This window comes from Sciurus carolinensis, chromosome 1, assembly GCF_902686445.1.
Source record: "Sciurus carolinensis chromosome 1, mSciCar1.2, whole genome shotgun sequence".
Lineage (NCBI taxonomy): Eukaryota > Metazoa > Chordata > Mammalia > Rodentia > Sciuridae > Sciurus > Sciurus carolinensis.
Window position 1 is genome coordinate 101,793,412 of NC_062213.1, and position 14,350 is coordinate 101,807,761.

Sequence of the window (14,350 nt, forward strand, 5' to 3'; positions counted from 1 at the left end):
ACTTTTTCTCTTCATAGATTTGTCTATTCTGGATATTTATTTTTCTTTTTTAAAATATATTTAGTTGTAGATGGACATGATATCTTTATTTTTTAATGTGGTGCTGAGAATCAAACTCACTTGTGCTAGGCAAACACTCAACCCCTTAGCCACAACCCAGCCCAGTATTTCATATAGACAGAATTATATACTATATGACCTTTTGTGCCCATCTACTTTAATATTATCATGATGTTTTCAGAGTTCCTCCATGTTTCAGCCTGTATGGGTACTTAATTCCTTCTTATATTTGGATAATATTCCAAAGTTTAGATATACTAAATTTTATTTATTCATTCATCAACTCAAGGACTCTTGGGATATTTTCACTTGGAGCTATCATGAATAATGCTGCTATGAATATTTGTGTACAGGTTGTTATAGGGTCATATGGTTTTAATTCCCTTAAATGTGAAACTAGGGGAGGAATTTCTGGGTCATATGTTAACTATTATGTTTAACCTTTTGGGGGGTCATCTTTGGTTTATTCCTCTTGAAAGTGGAGAAAGTGAATTTTACAGATGGTCAGGTCCTCCATGGACAGTAGGATAATTATTTACAGAAGGATACTTTTTGGAAAGATGTTGGGGACTTCAGGTACAAGGGCATGTTAGCCAACTTTCCAGCACTGTGATCAAAATACCTGATCAGACAACTTAGAAGAGGAAAACTTTATTTGGGGCTCACAATTTCAGGGGTTCAGTCCATGGTCAGCTGACTCCATTGCTCTGGACCCATGATAAGGCAGAACATCATGACAGAAGAGTGGAGACAAAGGAAGGCTACTCACCACATGTAGGCTGGGGAGAAGAGTGAGGAAAGGGAAAGTGGACACAGGAAAGATGAACCCTTCCCAGGCATGTCTCCAGTGACCTATCTCTTCCAGTCACATCCTACCTGCCTCTTACCACTCAGTCCAAACTCGGATGACCTGATTAGGCCTGATTAGGTTATGTCTCTCATAATCTAATTATTTCATCTTTGGATATTTCTGCATTAACATAGGAGCTTTTGGGGGACCCTTCCATATCCAAATCATAATAAAGAGGAGGTACTGTTTTAGTCACAGTTGAATCTCAGGCTCACGGGGGACATATAGTCTCATGACCAAAGCCCTGATGAGTATGCAATATGAAGTCCAACTGAGAAATTGTAGTCTGTATTCCCCTTCTTCTTTCTGGATAAGCAAATCAGCTAAACTCTTGATGTCTCTCTTTCTAAGTAAGGAAATGGGGATAATGATATCTAATATGTATACTTCAAAGGTTATAGTGAAGATACAGGGAAATAATAGACATAGAAGTGTTGTATATATTGTCAAATCCCATGTCAGTGATTGTTGTGGTAAAGACAGTATAAATGAATCCAGCTAATTTTTTAATATGTCTAAGTCATTAAAAAAAAGCCAGGAATTAAACTTAAGTACTCTTGCAACTCAGATTTTATCAGAACAGTGTAGACATTCCAAGATACATACATGTATTTGGAATAAAATATGTATATGTGAAAAAAGCCATCTGTTCATCTGCCCCCAACTCTTCCTATCTGCCCCTCTCCTTCAATCCAAGGCAAATTGGGTTCCTAGGTTGTATTTGATTGGATTCTGAAGTACAGAAAATACTCCCTAACCATTTGTGAACCTTTCTTATAAAACTGTCTTGAAAATATGAATAAGAAAAGTTAAAGTTTAAACAGTCTATTGGACATCATCTTTGGGTTCCAGTTATTGTTACTGCTTTTGTTTTAGAAGTATGGTGTCCCTTACACTCACCTCTTCCTTAGCAAAAGGCAGTCAGAGCACTCAGTATAAGTACATAGACTCTTACTACCTTTTTTAGGGCTATAGGAGAGCTTGTGAATATTCTGAAACTCCTCAAAAAAGGATAGTTCTCTCATTGGAGAACATCTTTAGTAGAATTGTTTCTATGAGAAAGTATTTTTAAAACAGATTCTCAGGATGACTGAAGATCTTGAAAGTCCTCTCAAACTGAGATGTGAAGACTTAACAATATCACTGACAAGTGGTTCTTCAGTTTTAGTTAAGTCCATTTTGTGGCAGGTAATTTGTTCTCTCTTAAAACTAAGTACTTACTAAAAATTTGATATATAAATGTGTGAAAGGATTTGGGTAATAAATTCACTACATTCATCTCTACAAGACAGAGAATTTATCCTTATATCTAGTTGATAGCTGTCTCCCTATATATAATTCCTCATTTCTCTTTAAAGTAGTTAATTTTTTAAAGAAAAATTATGAGCTACTATTTTGTTACTTTCAGGAAAAATGTATATAGATACTGATTCTCATAGATTTTTTTTTACCATGCCAGACAACTGAGTTAAGGTTATGTTTAGTACCACATTCTGAACATTATGAAAGATGTCCATTAGTTTTCCAAATGCCTTACATAATGAGGAATATAAAAACATTTTCTGGTTTACCCACTCAAAAAATTATGAACTATTTCACAAATGACAGGAATATACAATGAATAATAAATACTTCTCTGCATATCCATTATCTAAATGTGAACCACCATTCTTTTCACTCTATTTGCCTCAGATGGAAAAACAAAACAACAGCATTACAATATGGTTGCAACCCTCTTGGTGGTCTGTCTAGATCCCCGTCTCCTGACTGCAGTCCTACTGTAAACTATTATTCTGTAATTGTCCCCAAATGGCACAATTAGAAAATAGCAGAGCAAGAATTTGAACCTATATCTCTTTGGTTCAAAAGCTATTATTCATTCCACAATTCTATACCACTCCACCTAGATAAATGTGCATATGATTTCATAATTGTTATCTATTTGTAAATAGTAAAATGTTGAGGTTACTTTAAACACTATTCTCCTATTCCTTTGTTTACCATATTAACTTACTTTAATATATTTTATTTTTAAGGAATGTAAAGATATGAATTAACACAGATATCAGAATAGCAGAGTTTGAATTGTGGAAGTTTTTATTATATTTGAAAGGAATGTGTCTATCAAGATGATTGATCATTTCTAATGAAGTGGAACTTTATTTTTAGGAGATTGGTAAGAGATTTATATGTTTTCAAGCAATTTCATTATAAGAGCTATCTGGGGGGTCTGAATATGATTAAGCAAATGTGGAGTTGGGTTTTTTAAAGGCTGACTTGACAGTTGGTGATGTTAATGGAGCATGACATACAACAGCTGGGTTGTAATCCTCCTACTATTGTTGGCATTGATTGAGTCATTATTACAGTCTTATTTCCAGTCTGGGCTAATATATTATGGAAGAGGTGGAAAGCAGAAATTAAGGAAGGAACTGGGACAAGCCATTCATGTTTGAAAAAATCATTTTGAGAGAAAAGTATAGATATGAGATGTACTGAGAGAAAAAGGAAGAACAAAGGTATAAACACTGTTCCATCTGGTAGAGGTCCCAGAGCCTATAGTATTTTATTTTCTGAACAATACGGAGCTTCTCAAAACGCACTGGCCTGGGAGACTTTATTTGGTAAGTTGAATGTGCAGTCCAAGTATGCGTGTTTTTGTTTGATAAAGCTACAGAAAACAAACTAATAAGACAAAGCATAATCAGTAAACAAAGAAACAGAACAATCTTGTTTGTAGGCAGTTCTCAGCTCTTCTCACCCCCACTGCCTTTCTCCTCACCTGTTTTAGTCAGTTTTGCATCACTATGATCAAAAGACCTGACAAGAACAACTTAGAGGAGGAAAAGTTTATTTTGGTTCATAGTTTCAGAGGGTCAAACCGTGATCGGCCAACTTCATAGCTCTGGGTCCAAGATGTGGCAGAACATCACGGTCAGAAGGGCGTGGCAGGAGAGAGCTGCTCAGTTCCCATCAACCAGGAAGCAGAGAGACAGGTCTGCTTACCAGAGACAAAATATAAACCCCACAGGCATGCCCCCAGTGAACTGTTTCTTCCAGTCACACCCTATCTGCCTACAGCTACCTCCCAGTTAATCCATATTAATCCACTGGTTAGGTGGCAGCTGTCATAATGTAATCACTTTACCTCTGAATATTCTTGCATTTTCTCACACGTGAGTTTTGGGGGGATACCTCACATCCAAACCACAACATCACCCTTTGTCCACAGTGAGAGCCAGGACCTGCCTCAAGGAACAAAGTCAAGGCTCTTCACCCTGACTTGCAATATTTACCCAGTGTGGTTCTTCACGTCTCATCATCTCTGTTCCCTTATTCCAAGATGGTGTGTACGCTTTGCTTCGGTCCAGTTGGCCCTCTTCTCCTTCACTTATGTTCTGCATACCTGGATTGCTTGTACTCTCCCTCCAGACTACCAAACCTGATTTCCTCCTTTAATGGGCAATCAGGCACCAATTTTCTATGGAACCTTCCCTGGCAACCTCTCCTTCCTAATTTCTATTGTTTTGGTTTTTCTCCCCCCCATTATACAGTTTGTATTTTCCTTTGCTTATAAATTTTCAAGTATTATTCTCTATTTTTTTCACAAGTCTTAAAGCAAGTCCAGATTCTGCATTGCATTTTAACATTAGTTTGTTAGAATAATTTATTTCTAAAATACCCTTTTTAGAAGGAGGAGTGTCTTTAGGTATGCTCTTTATCCTAAAATATCTTTTTAATTTTGTGTTCCAATTGGGTCTTATTATAATTAAATTTGGGGAGGCCAAAGAAATCAGCAGGTTAATTTTCATCCATTCTTTTATTCAACAGATATTTATTGAATACCTACTATGTACTAGGCATCATTCTTGGAACTGGTGATAAAGCATGAATACAATAGGTCAAATTCAACTTTCTCATGGCATTTACATGCTAGTGGGGAGAAATGAAATTCTAGTAAAGGTAGTATTTTAGAAGGTGTTCATACTATAGTATTTAAAAAAACAATGAAGGGGATATGGGATGCTGGCAAGAGGCATGGGTAGGTTATGGTTTTAAATAGGGTAGTCACCTCTTTGAGAAGGTAGCATTTGTGGTTTGTTTGTTTATTTATTTATTTATTTATTTAGCAGTACTGGGGATTGAACTCAGGGCCTTGTGCTTTCGAGGCAAGCACTATACCAGCTGAGCTATCTCCCCAGCCCTATTTATTTATTTATTTATTGCAATATTGGGGATTGGGGGCCTAGAGAAGGGGCATTTGATCCAAGATGAAGGAGAGGAAGAGGATCCTGTAGCTATCTAAAGAAAGACCATAGCAGGCATAAGGATCAACCAGCTCAAAGACTCTGAGGAGGAAGCGTGCTTACTATTTCTGAGAAGCAAGGGGAACCTCTGTAGCTGGAGCAGGATGTATAGGGAGAGAGTGGCAGGAAGAGTACAAGAGGGAATTGGAGGGAAGGAGAGAGGCTTCCCATCATGCAATGCCCCAGGCCTATGGGCTGATGAACCAATATCAGCCTTTACTCTGAGGTAGACATGGGGGTTTCTCATGCTGAGTAACCTGACATATTTTAAATGGGTCTCTCTGGTTCTGTGTTCCGAATAGACTGTAGGGGAATTAGGGTGGGTGCAGGGGAACCAGGAGAGGAGCCTATTCAAATAACTTGGGATAAACATGATGGTATCTTGGAGCACAGTGGTAGAAATTCCAGTGGCAGTGGTGCTCATGGAATACATATATATATGAAACAATAAGATCCACAGACAGGTGAAATGATGTATATGAAAGAGAATGAGCCAAGAAAAACTCAAAAGATTTTGGCCCAAACAACTATAGACACTCTAAAAACTATAAACACTGAGTTGTTACAAACTGAATAGGGTCTGGTGAGGATCATGTTTGCTGGGGAAGAAAGGGAGTTCTGTTTTAGATATAACAAATATGAGGTGTCTATATTCAAATGGAGATTTCTACTAAGAAGTTAGACATAAATTGGAGTTCAGGGAAAAGGTCAGGGTGGGCATACAATCTGAGAAATTTAGGTGAAAAAAACATCATTTTTCTATAATTACCATTTTCACAAATGTATTTTCTTTGCAATTATTAAAACAAACCTTTTACATTATAAGAATAATCCAGGCAAACCAGCCCATAGAGAATAGAGCAGAGCAGCAAAACATATTTATGGGATAATTATCCATTCATCACCTCTACAATATTTCTGGAGTGCTTTGTAAATACTGTGTAGACAATACAAAGACACAAAATACTCTTTGCCAACCTTCGAAACACTCTAGCTTGGTTGAGGTGACTTTAAACAGGCTGTGACAACACAGTGGTGTGATTGTTACCGCAGAGATGGTGTTAGGTTGTTGTAGGAGCTGTAGGAGCAGATAAAGACATTTAATCATTGACACTTTCCTTGGTGGCTTTGACTAGTAGGGAGAGCAAACACATGAAAAGTCAAATAACTCTAAACAGTGTAAATAACCTTCCAAGATAATAAAAGCAATATCAAAAGGCAGCATATGAACCACTTGCTGAATGTTAATATTTGTTTTAGGAGAGGAAGAAAAGCTAGGGTAGAAGGCAAGGTTTTGTTTGGATGAAATTTGAAACAAGACTTGAATGAAAAAAAAAAAAAAAGAGGTGGACATCTTAAAGACATATGGTGGGTTTTCCCTTTAGTCTAAAAGTGATGTGATGCCTGTGAAGAGTTTTAATTAAGGGAGATGGCAGGATATATTTGAGTGTTGAAAACATTACTTTGGCTCTAATATGGAGAACAGATGGCTGGAGTGGATTCTGGTACAAATGAAGGGACTACTGCAAAAGTATTTGCTATAAAGTTTGTTTTGAGGGTGTGACATTCCAGTTGAGCTATCTAGCAAAGAGTTGGACATAGAGGACTAGATCCAGAAGACTGGTTGAAGATTTAGAAGTTGTTTGGGAGGTAGAAGTTATAGAACTAAAAGTGGATAAAATCTCTAAAGGAGAGAGTACGAAAACAAAATAACAACAAAAAGGACATACTATCATTTAAGCACCAATTTTAAGGGGCTGCCAGAAAACACAGAAAATGGACCAGAGAGATAGGAGAAGATAAGAGGGGCACAGGATAAAACAGGCATAAATGTACAGAAATATCTAGGCTGAATAAGAATACCTTGCATTCTTATACAGTTTTATTTCCCAAAAAAACTTTTTAAAATTTTTCTTACATGATGAAGGAATCCAAATTGACAGCCAAAGCTTGATTAAACACTAGTGTAGAATCTGGCAGCCTAACTCTCCTTGAGCCCAAATGGAAGTGATAATAACTAGGTCATCACTCTAAGAACTTAAAGCAGAAAAGGACCTTAAAAATCACTGCATTCCCAACCATATCATTTTATACATGAAGACAGTTGGGCCTCCAGAAAAGTACACTCTTAAGGCCAGACAGCTATTTAGTAACAGAACTTGGACCAGAGAAGGTATTTTTAAAATTTTATTTATTTATCTAAGATGGGTTTACACTATTGTGTCTAGCCTGACCTTGAAATTCTAGCTCAAGCAATCCTCCTGCCTCAATCTCCCAAGTATCTGGGACTATAGGGTGCACCACTGCACCTTAGGAAAGTATTTTTTTAATTTTAATTTAGATTTTGCTCCTCATGGTCTGTAAGCCTAGCATATTAATTTATTCCAAAATTGCAGATTTAATGAAAATAGTTAAATAAATTTTAAGTGTAGTTTTTTTTTAAAGTGTGGAATATTTTGGCTTAAACTGTTAACTCTCCATGAAGAAATGTGTTGCCTATTTACAATTCTAATTTATTTGGAAGAATGCGCAGTTCTAATTCTGCCCTGCTGAGGTCTCTTAATTCATTCAACCTTTTTCTATCTTTCAAGGCAAAGTGCTAATTCAGCTGATAGCAAAGCTTTTCCTGGTATCACTTCAGTAAGAACTAATCATTTTTTCTTCTGCATTTTCATAAAGTCAAAGTTTTTTTCAAATTGCAGGTTGAAATTTATCAGCTGTTCATGAAATCAACTTAACAGGTCATTCAGAAAGAGAAAAAGAAGAGAAAATATTAGAGCATATCCTGTATAATGATGGTAACGATTACTTTGTGAAATATTTATTTCAGTTAAGTGTGTGTGTGTGCTGGATTGCAGTTTGAAAAACACAGTCTTGGAACATTATAGTGTAAAACATATCTTAACATGTGCTGATCAGCTCTTTGATGGTTGAGACTGCCTTCATCAACCTGGTGGGTACTCAGGAGATATAGACTTGAATCATTTTGTGGAGCGTTGGAAAAGAATTGGAAATAGGAGAAGCAGGTAGGTTGGGGAAGAAGCGAGTGCTTGACATATGTATAAACTTTTTAAATTTTCTTTAGCTTGGATGTTAATATTCATTTTTAGAAAATATCTATTATTACTCAGCCAAGAACCTGTGTTTGGTATTTGTGCTGTGCGGTTGTCTCCTAGTCACCTTCAATGTCCCTTGTGATATGGCATAAATAATACTTCCTGCTAATGTTGCAGCTGTCACTCAAGGATCTTAAGTTGCTTTATGAGCAGGATCTGGTGAGGAGTGCTTGGCTCCACTTGGCAGTTGCCTGAGTTAAGAACCAGTAAATGACTGAAATCTCCAGGCTCCAGGAGGGTGGCTCTTTCCCTCCCTCTGCTCCTCCCACATTCTCTTCTCTCTTCTTCCCTAGAGGGAGGTGCCCTTGACCGACTGTGTGAGCTCCTGTAACTAGTAAACAGTTTGCAAAGATTCCACTCAACTAGAAGATTCACTCTTTCTTTAGAGGTGACTATGGGGAGAGGAGCAGGGAATAAAGGTCATTAATATAACCGCTCAGGGATTGACAATCAGGAGGAAAACCTGAAAGGAACTGATCAGAGGTGGGCTCTGAATCACCTAAGGAATTAGAGACTTCTTTGGTTTGTAGATCCTTTAAGATTTGCACCTAACAGAAAGGATATTCGACATGTGGCCACCTTTTTGTGGGCCATTTTGTGTACATGTGCTCTTCTCCATAGAACTCTTGCTTCTGACCACACTTTTTTTTTTTTTTAATTAAAACAATTTTGGTTTTTTGGTCCAAATTAGCCACCAAGAGCTTAAAGTACCCCCTACACAGTACTCTGCATCCTTTTATTTCCTTCTCTTTGCAATCCCTCCGCCACTGTCACCTTGAATTACTCCCCCTTCCCATTTCCTGGAAACGTCTGGGGGTCAACCCCTCTCTTCTCCTGGAAACTGTTAACTGCCTACACTTGGGTCTGGGAGGCTCCAGGAGGGTGACAGCCGAGTCCTGGCCTGGAGTCGGGTTACACCACTTGTGTCTGAGTTCACACAGCATGTTCCTCTGTCAGGGATTCCGCAAATATCTCCCCGAGGTAAAAAAGGAAAGCGCGTTGCACTCCAGCACCCAGAGCAGCGAACCCAGACCTAAATCCTGGAGAAAGCGCCAGTGTCCGGGGCCATGTCGCCGTAGCCCCGGCCTCCATAGGGGTCCGGTAACCTCGGCAGCGTCCCAGCCGGCTCGCTTCATGCCGCGGTGCAGCTGCACCATGTTCCTGGGGTGAGGGGGCGATCGGGCATGCTCCTCCCCATGGGTTGCCCACCATGTCTAATGGATATCGCACTCTGTCCCAGCACCTCAATGACCTGAAGAAGGAGAACTTCAGCCTCAAGCTGCGCATCTACTTCCTGGAGGAGCGCATGCAACAGAAGTATGAGGCCAGCCGGGAGGACGTCTACAAGCGGGTGAGTGCAGGGGCCGCGGTAGCGGCGGGCTACGCGACCTGTCGCTATTCTAGGCTGTGTTGGTCAGCGAGAGAAACAGGATTCAGTTCAGACTTGGTCACCTAAACGCAGTGTGTGACCTTGGACACGCGCATTTCACTACTCTTGCTCCCGCTCTCTACTTTCCTTCTCTGTAAAGGGAGGGGGCTGCAGTAAACCAGAAAAAACTCTCAAACCCTGTTGTGGAACAGCGCAGAACAGTCATAGTGGGAACTGATTTAAAATGTAGATTCTATACTTCACTCCAGGGATTCTGATTTAGTAAATCAGGAAGGAAATTTGCATTTTTAAGCCGGCACAGGCGGTGACTTAAGCAGGTGGACTACATTCTGCTACAGAAAGGTCCCTTCTAGCCCTGGATCAGTGGGGCATAGGATGATGCCTTGGAGAAAAGGGCAGGGACTGAAGATAGCCCCGTCCTTGAGAAATCCATGTTCGTTTTGAAGATGATTAAGCTTTTGAGACAGGATCTTAGACATTTTTAGTGAACTAGGAACAGTTCACCTAAGAATGAAGAAGAGGATACCTGTGGAATAGTGGTAGACTCACTGGCCCTTTAGGAAAGGGAATGGTCGCTTTCCTTTGCAAAGAGGACTCTCTTGATTGATGGGTCAGAATGTGTTGGCTGAGCTGAGAGTGAGATGAGACAGCACCTTGGTAAGAGAACTTTAGGTGATGGGTCACAGGGATTAAGATTCCTAGCTGGTTACCACAACATTGATTTCCTTAGACCTCTTAGTGTCTGGGCAGATGGATCTGAAGTGGCCTGAATAACCTAGGGCTGGTTACTTCTGGCTAAATCAGAGATTATAAACTCCTGCTTTTTATGACAGAGGACTAAACAAACATTGTCATTTTATTTGCATGTCCTTTCCTATCCTATCCAGAAGAAGGCTGGAAAGTGTTACAGGCTGCTGAATAACTTCTTGGATCTGGAGAATAGCTGATATCTTTGAGACCAAAACAATAAGTTTGGTAAATTCAGTTAACATGGACTGCTGAGAAAGTTAGCACTATGCCCTATTTTTCCTGAAATTCCATGTTATAATCTGACATTTTCTGAGATTCGCCCAGGTTCACCCTTCATTTTTTATGTGGCTATATAGTGAGTGTGCTTCTTGGAGCTGCCAGAGGTCAGGAAGGATGGTAACTCAGAGAGGGAGACAGGGGAGCATAAGTGGCAGTATTTGCCTCAGGGAATGAATACTGAACAAATTTGTTCCCTGTGCAAAGGGAGAAAGTTCCCCATCAGTAGAAAGCAAGTCAGAAGGGGCAATTTTCTAGATTATTTGAGAGAAAGTATTTTCTTTTAGCTTGAACCAAACTACTGCTTGAATAATTCTGTCTCATCCTCTGCTCTGCACTGGCTAAAGAGACCATCTTCAGGGCATACTTTGGGTGGGATGTGAGAGAGGGCACCATTCTCTTCTGGAAAAGTGTGGCTGATGAGATTACAGGAGCTGCACAGGGTATGGGGGAAGCGAGTCACAGCACACTGACACATGCAGAGGTGACAGCCTTTTTGCTCCACTCTAGTCTAACCCCTGGGTCTCATACAGAAGGTAGGTATTGCCCTATCTCTACCTCATCTTGAGTTTGAGTAGAGTGGTCAGGCAGTATTGTTCCATATGATTTGGAGGATTTCAAATTTCTGTGTCCTCTTCCTTTCCCATCATACCAAATCTTTGTTTAATCTGCCTGTCACATTACTCTTCTCATCTGACTATGGTTATTTGAAAAGCACTACAGGTTTAGGTTGTAATGCTGTTATGATTTGAGAAGCAGAACACATAAAAGCACTTTCAATTAACATCACAGTTGAAATTAGTCTATTACACTAGGAAATGATAAGAGATTGAAATTAGTCTATTACACTAGGAAATGATAAGAGATTGATAGACACCAGGACAGTTCTGTTTTGATGGAAGGACCAGGGATGAGGAAACACTGGATTAGGACCCATGGACAATCAGGGGAACTAGGCAAGCCACTTAACCTCTCTGAGTCTGTTCTAACCTGTGTAGACCTAGCAATATGAATAAGTCCACAGGCACTGAAAATTATTCATTGTATGAATAAATAGCATCATATGATGAAATAAAACTTGTGTCAAAGCACTTTGTAAACAGTGTCATATTAGAAGGTAGTAGTTGTATTCTTAGTAATAGTTATTCTGGTATTTTAAAAATGAAGTTGAGGTTTGACTCTTTATAATCTCACCCTCATATATTTCCCTGAATGCATCTTATGTTAATGCTTGTTATTCACATCATGATTCCACAAGATTAGAATTAGGATTAAAGATCAGCAGTGTTGATGAAAAGATATCAAGGGTAACATGCCCATTCTCACATGGTAAGTCAGGTGGTTCAGATGAAAATTTAGAGTACTGTTCTGTTACCAAACTTATCTTTATTTTTCTTTAGCTGTTGAAAGGACATTTCTTTAAAAGTAAATATGTAAAAACATTAAATCATACTCAATTTAATTAGAATCTGCAAAAACTTGAACACTGTTTATGTAATTTTTTTTCTTGATACCAGGGTTTGAATCCAAGGGTGCTTAACAACTGAGCCACATCTTCAGCCCTTTTAATTTTGAATAGGGTCTTGCTAGGTTACTTACAGTCTCACTTGTTGCTGAGGCTAGCTTTGAACTTGCAATCCTTCTGCCTCAGCGCCCCCAAGATACGAGGATTACAGGTATGCACCATGGGTACGTACCCAGCTGTTTGCATAACTCTTTAAAGAAAACCAATGCTTATGCAACATATAAGCAGTGCAAATCTATTGGGAATATTAATTATTTTATTGTTTCTGTTGAGATATTGGTACCTTAAAATGAGGAATTACTGTCAGAGTGAGAGACTGTAAAACATCCCACCTTAACGTCAGAGAAAATTTGGGAGAAGAGGACTAGAGAGAGGGTGCTTTTTTTTTTTTTTTTTTCCCAAGAATCATGTCTTCAGGTGTTTGAGAAAGAGATTAAAATGGATATAATTCTTAATTGCGAAGGAAGCTAAATAGACTTTTAATTGTAAGAGAAGTTGTTAGAGCTAGAGAGAGAGATAAAAATCCAGAAGTATCAACTTCAAAGCAAGTTAATAGAAGAAGACATAAGGGTTTCTCTTTGTTTGGCTATTCAGAGAATTGAGAAAAATTCTTTATATTCATACTAGCCATGGATTGATATAATATTAAATTATAATTAAAAGTTGGTTCTTTGAGATTGGCTACTTTTGTATTGAGTGTTTAAGCTGTCCTCAAAGCTTCAATTTTTAGAAATATTAAATATATATGTATATTTATAAATGTATATAAATATATAATTTTTATAAAGGAAGGGTCTGCTTCCCTTCAATACAGGTAGATTGGGACTTATGCCTACATGATCAGGTACCACTGCTTGCCTCTTGGTAGCAAACAGTAATTGTAGGTTTAGTTTCTTGGGGGAAGACTATTTTGAATCTATAAAACAAGCTAAAGGGTAATCATTGAAGTGTATATAGCTCCCAATTCTGGAGCAAAGGAAAATGAGAAAATTCTGTGAGTGATCCACAGCTGAGTATGGCCCACTCCTAGGGAGACTGGCTTGTTAGCATTTCTGGACTGCAGCTGCTGTGGTAAGTAATTTCTGGGTGGCAACTTGGCTGACTTCCTCGTTGTTATTACCTAATCCTGCATCTTCTCATGTTAGCAGAGTGTGCCACCACCAGAAACATGTCCAACCCTGGAATTTATAAAATTCACTGCTGTGTGGTCAACACCCAATCTTCAAATTGCACACAAAACCACCATCCTCTCTTTTGCTTCATGATGATTACTTACTTGTTCAACTTATGTGGATTTTTTTATTACCCAAAGTTGCTTTTTAAGAGAGTTAAGGTTCCATTCTAAGAATGGAATTTAAAATGTGACAGCGCCATATTGAATAGCAGAAAGGCCAAGAGAAATGGAATGTTGTCATCCTGGACCAGATAGTCAATGTCATGATATAATTGATGTAAAGTGAATTTGACCTTTAGATAGAAGTTGAGAGGTGTATTCCATTGTTTTATGAGTCTTAAACTGCCTGACTTCTTTGAGAAACCACTTCTTTTGAAACCACTTTGGTTTTCTTCTCTTTGAGATTAGCTGATCCTTTTCCTGAGCAATCTTTGAGGTTTGTATATAAAATACTTCTATAGCTATGTTGAACAGTTTACTGATTTTACCTATGTACCAAATTGCCATTGTTTCTACTATTCCACTGTCACTGAGCATAGTAGTTAAGAGCCATAAGCTGGACAGACTTGGCTTGGAATCTTGGTTCTATCACTTCACTTCCTGTGTTAACTTGGGCAGATGCAACCATGTACCTCATATTAATGTTTTGATCAAATGAAGAACCACATAGCTGAGGGTGGCCTCATAAGATTTTAAAAGAATTGAAAAATTCTCATGGCATGGTGATGGTGTAGCCATTGCCACATTGTAGGGCACTGTATTATTACATTTGTGTTTATAGTGATACTGGTATAAATAAACCTATTGTGCTTCCAGTTGCATAAAAGTATAGCACATACAATTATGCCCAGTATGTAATACTTGATAATAAGCAATGATGTTACTGGTCTGCGCATTTACAA

At 38.6% G+C, this 14,350-nt stretch overlaps 1 protein-coding gene across 11 annotated transcripts in view; it reads left to right on the forward strand.

Annotated features, from left to right (window-relative positions):
* Positions 1–14,350, forward strand: part of Pde4dip (phosphodiesterase 4D interacting protein) — a 204,053-nt gene that overhangs the window by 61,308 nt on the left and 128,395 nt on the right. For 8 of the 11 annotated variants that reach the window (XM_047551316.1, XM_047551336.1, XM_047551351.1 and 5 more), the window contains exon 4: positions 9,574–9,684. In XM_047551316.1, coding sequence (XP_047407272.1) covers positions 9,574–9,684 — 111 coding nt within the window. Of the gene's footprint in view, positions 1–9,275; positions 9,315–9,337; positions 9,685–14,350 lie in introns of those variants that run through there. The other 3 variants (XM_047551425.1, XM_047551369.1, XM_047551392.1) reach the window with 2 other exon arrangements.